This window comes from Oryzias melastigma, unplaced genomic scaffold, assembly GCF_002922805.2.
Source record: "Oryzias melastigma strain HK-1 unplaced genomic scaffold, ASM292280v2 sc00281, whole genome shotgun sequence".
NCBI classification, from domain to species: domain Eukaryota; kingdom Metazoa; phylum Chordata; class Actinopteri; order Beloniformes; family Adrianichthyidae; genus Oryzias; species Oryzias melastigma.
The window spans coordinates 259,478-264,390 of NW_023416904.1; the positions used below are offsets into that span (position 1 = coordinate 259,478).

Here is a 4,913-nt window from a genome sequence, read left to right on the forward strand (position 1 = left end):
AGATTATTAAATGTATGAATCAAACAAAGTGATCTGCTTGAGTTTTGAGATCTTTGTTTTCCTTCAGTCATTTCCAGACATTCTGGAATTAGATCTGCAGTGAAGCAGAAACAGGAAGTATAGAAGAGACAGAAAAGCAGGAGACACATCAGCATGGTGGAAACATTCCCTCCTGTCTCCTTTTCCTCTCTTCCTTGATCTTGTTGGAAAAGGTCATGGGATCAAGGAAAGGTTGTAGAGAAATTCATCAGACGGCTGAACTGACTCCAAGCTGTGATCCAGAAAATGTTCAGAAAATCTTCCAGTGAAACATCAGAAAGTTCTTCACCTGAAACCTTCTTCTCATCCTTCAGGGAGTTCAGCTCATTTACTGACCTCAGAGTCTGCAGTCTGCAGTCTGGACTCTCCAGAAAACCACACAGATGAAGAAATCCTGACTCCTGGATTTTGTTCAAGCTCAGGTCCAGTTCTGTCAGACTGGACAGGTTGTGATTCTCAGATGAACTCAGAGTTTTACCCCTGATCTCTGACAAACTGCAGTCCTTCAACCTGAAATCAGACAGAAAAGTGTTTTCAGGAGCAGTGATGAAAGCTGGAGTTCCAGCAAGTAAACAGAGTTTGACCAAATTTTCAGAGTGAGTTGAAAGTGACGTGAACAGTGAGTGAAAGAAGGAGGAGCTCTCCAAATTCGGTCCATAAATGCTACTAATACAAAAATCTTTATTCTGAATTGATATAATAATAATTACAAATCTGCCTTCTGGATCAATAACTGTATCTTTATGAGTAAAAATAATATTTTTATTAATTAAAATGGCTACTCCTCTTTGTTTGGAGTTGTAACTAGCAGCATAGACTGATGGAAACTGCGAGCAGCACATGAGATGTTCAGTTGATTTGGATAAGTGAGTCTCCCGCAGTAAAACTATATCTGCTTTTAAATCATTCAGGTGGTTTAAAACTTTCAGCCTCTTGGGTCCAGAGTTCAGTCCACAAACATTCCAGCTAATAATGTTCAGATTAGACATGACTACACTGACTGGGGGGGTGTGAAGCTGCATACTGCGTGCACCTGCTGTGCCCGTGAGCGCGCGTGCCCGCTGACCGGTGCGCAGTGAAGCGTTGTGCTTTGCAGCGCGCGGGTGCTTTCTGGCTGCGTGAGCTGCATGTGGGGTGAGTCCTGTATAAACCTATGAGATGCATATGCAGTATGTCAGCGAGTGTGTGCGGGATCGCGTGTGTATGCCCGCGTGAATGAGTGAGAGCTTACGTGGAATGTGATGTCATCTGATGGTATGGGGAGGAGGAGGAGGGGAGGAGGGGGTTTGAAAGAAAGAATAAAAGAGAGAAAGAAAAAGAAAACACAAAAACTACAGAAACATGGAGAGGGGAGAAAAAAAACGTCCTTTGATTGATCTGTTTCCATTCATTTAAATAAGCTTAGCAGGTGTTTCAGCGCAGCTCAGACGCAGCAGCGCGGGGGGTGGGGGGTCTTCGGTACAGCCACAGGGTGATCTCGGGGTCCCGGAAGAGCCGGACATCCACAAAGAGTTTATCCACCGCAACCACCACGTGGGACCCGGTGGTCAGGTGTTTTCTCCTCAGGGGAAAGAGGAGCTTTTTGCGGCGAAAAATCTCTGATTGCTTTGTGGACTTTTAGCTGTGCTTCAAACCTGTTGTCCTGTCTGTGCTGAATAAACCTGCTGCACTTGGATCCAGCCGTCTGCCTGTTGGTTTAATTTTGACTCCTTTTCCCATTTGCCTTTCATGTACGGAGTATTATCAGAACTTGAGAGGGAGAGTGCATTATATGATTTGGAAATAGATTTAGAAGGAATAGTAGTCATGTAGGGCTGGGTAATATATCGGTAGCTGTTGCTACTAAAAATAGTTCAACTGAATAATTTTTTTTTTTCTTTATTCGATGCTTAAGCTAGTGGTAGCTCATAAAACACCTGCTGCATTGTTCTACAAACATTTTTGTAGTTCCTATTTAGTTGCACTTACTCTTAGTTGCACTTCAAGAAAATTTCCATAGGAGATGTGAAAATAAAAGGCTTTTCGTTAAAAAAATATTCTGTCGTTCGTAACTTTTGTTAAAACAAAATAAAAGGAGGGTGAAAAAATGGATTAAAATTGAATTTGGAATGAAAATCGGGGATTGGATTTTTTTGCCATATTGCCCAGCCCTTAGTCATAGAGTTTTTTTTTTAAATATGATCAAATTCCATCTCCATCTCATATTAATCAGTCATCTTACATTCATTATAACAAAACTGAAATGTGGATTCTTACTTCAGAGTCTGAAGTCTGTAGTGTGGACTCTCCAGAAAACCAGACAAATGAGGAAATCCTGAATCCTGCAGGTCTCTGTTCCACCTGAGATCAAGTTCTATCAGATTGGACGGGTTGGACTTTAGAGCTGAGATCAGAGGTTTCCAGATGTTCTTTGACAAACTGCAGTTCATCAACCTGAAAATAGACAGAAAAATGTGTTCAGGAACAGTGATGGAAGCTGGAGTTCTGGGAACTTGGCAAGTTCAATCAGGTGGGACCCATCCTGATGAGAGACGGACAGATTCAATTTTCATTCATTCATTCATTTACTTGGCCACTTTGTCCCTTTCGGGGTCGCGGGGGTGCCGGAGCCTAACCTGGCTACTGATGGACAAAGGCGAGGTTCAACTAGACAGGTCGCCAGCCTGTTGCAGGGCCTCAATCACACACACATTCACTCTCACATTCACACCTAGGGGAAATTTAGAGTCACCAATTCACCTAGGAAGCATGTTTTTGGACGGTGGGAGGAAGCCGGAGTCCCCGGTGAAAACCCACGCATGCACGGGGAGAACATGCAAACTCCACACAGAAAGGTCCCCAGTTGGTGTTTCTGTTTCAATTCCCCCAGCTGGGATTTGATCCGGGGCCTTCTTGCTGTGGCGCAAGAGCGCCACCGTGCAGCCCAGATTAAATATTCAGTTTAAATTTTGGGCTGAAAAATGGTGACGACCAGAATCCTGACGACCCCAAGAAAAAGCATTATGCCTTGGGGATGAGGCTCTGTTTTTCAAACCATTTGTCTTTGGACACCAAAACATGATAGCAAACAAAAATGCAATAAATTTTGAACTAACCTAAAATAAATTTGACTCGTGACTTGAGTCTGACTTTAACTTCAATAACTTGGGACTTGACTTGGACTTTAGCCCTCTAACTCAGAAAGACTTGCTATTTCCCACAAATCCAAGGATTAAAAAATATATTGACAAAGCCAGCGCTGTCGTGTCTCTGTTTGTGTTTGTTTACATATGTGTGTGATGTCAGAACAATATCCAATCAAATAAGGGACACTATGGTTTGATCCAAAAGTCCAACCAATCAAATAGGAGAAAAACATTCATTTTCCTGACCGCTCTGTCCCTTTTGGGGTCGAAGGGGTGCCAGAGCACCACTACTCAGATCCAGGCGGGACGTGATCCTGGGATCTTGGTTGTTTCCTGATAGCAAACCAGCACACATTGTACAGCATTTATGGAGCTCCTGGATGAGGATTTTGTTCATTTTCAGACACGAAAACTTTAACTAAATTCATAGACATTTTCGTCAACAAACAAAAACAAAATAAAAAAGCTGTTCGAAGACGATGTCCAATCATAATCACAGCTGGTGGAGCAGGGCGGGAGCAAATGCAAAGCGATCCAATAAGAACACAGAGCCCTGCAGCCCGCCTGGGAAGACGCTAATTCAATGAATTGTGTCTGTGATTTAGGTGAAAAATGTCTACTCCAGGAAGAAAAAGAAAAGTATATGTATGGACAAATGTTATATTTAACACGACCCTCAACAAATCGTTGTGGTGAGCGACATCAAAGGCAAAAACACATGAAAATCTGAAGCGACGTTTGCAGACAAGCCAGCCTGAAATCCACGCAAAGGTAAACATATAAACACGATTATTTCCAGCGTATTGGGCTGAATCCAAATTCTCCCCGATCCTCATTTTAAAGAGTAGGATTATATGACATAGTTGTTTTAAGGGGTTACTCTTACCAAGCTAATTAGCGCCAGTACTGCGCGGTAGAGAAGCGCTCTGGAGCTCAGAGGTTTACATTTAAATGTAACTAATGCTTTTTTGTTTAAGCATGACGTTTGTAAAGTTATAAACCAATGTTGTGTATTTCCGAGTGTTAGCAGCCCCACTGCTTCTTCAGATCAGCAAGCAGTCACAGTTTTAATCTCCAACTCCATCACGTCTTACATGACAACAGCGCCTTCTATTGGCTGGCAATGGTATTACAGTACCCCACACACATGCTGGTCAAACACATATAACATCATCAAACGTGTCCTGTACAGCTTACTCCTAAGTGAATGTTTTTTTATGCATTTTTACACGTGACTACCTCCTCAATACGATTTTTCTTTTTTTTTATGTTCAGACATCCATAATAAGGCTGGTGTTATTTACAAATATTTACATGTGGCCAGCACAGAATGTAATGGAAATTCATGTTTTGTCCACATGTAATACGTGCAGCCAGGATCCCGTTGCTGCATTTCCAGCACGATTTTTAAGTTTCTCCAAGGCTGGATTTTTTTTTTGTTGGCAGCACGTATTTAAAATTAAACTTTTAAGTTAAAGTCCCATTAACTGTCACGCTCCTAAATGTGTAAATGTGTTCTCCACATTTGACCCATCCCCTGGAGAAGCCGTGAGCTGCAGAGACAGCAGCACTCAGCAAACATTTGCTTATTAAACCATAACTGTAACCATAATCCTAACCTTAACCCCTTTCCTCTGGGTCAGTGTGACTAAGAAAAAAGTCTAGCAGTGGCTTCACGTTTTTTGAAAATTAGGTGTGAATAGACACTTTCTTATTGGAAATGGGATGGAATTATAATGATATAATTAT

General features: G+C 42.0%; 1 protein-coding gene across 1 annotated transcript in view; it reads right to left on the bottom strand.

Moving 5' to 3' along the window:
* The window catches only part of LOC118598275 (ribonuclease inhibitor-like), a 28,885-nt gene that overhangs the window by 14,883 nt on the left and 9,089 nt on the right, over positions 1 to 4,913 (bottom strand). Inside the window, exons 4-5 of the mRNA XM_036210894.1 lie at positions 2,296 to 2,472; positions 376 to 549 (exon numbers count right to left, since the gene is read on the bottom strand). Of these exons, the coding sequence (XP_036066787.1) occupies positions 376 to 549; positions 2,296 to 2,472 (351 nt within the window). The remainder of the gene's footprint in view (positions 1 to 375; positions 550 to 2,295; positions 2,473 to 4,913) is intronic.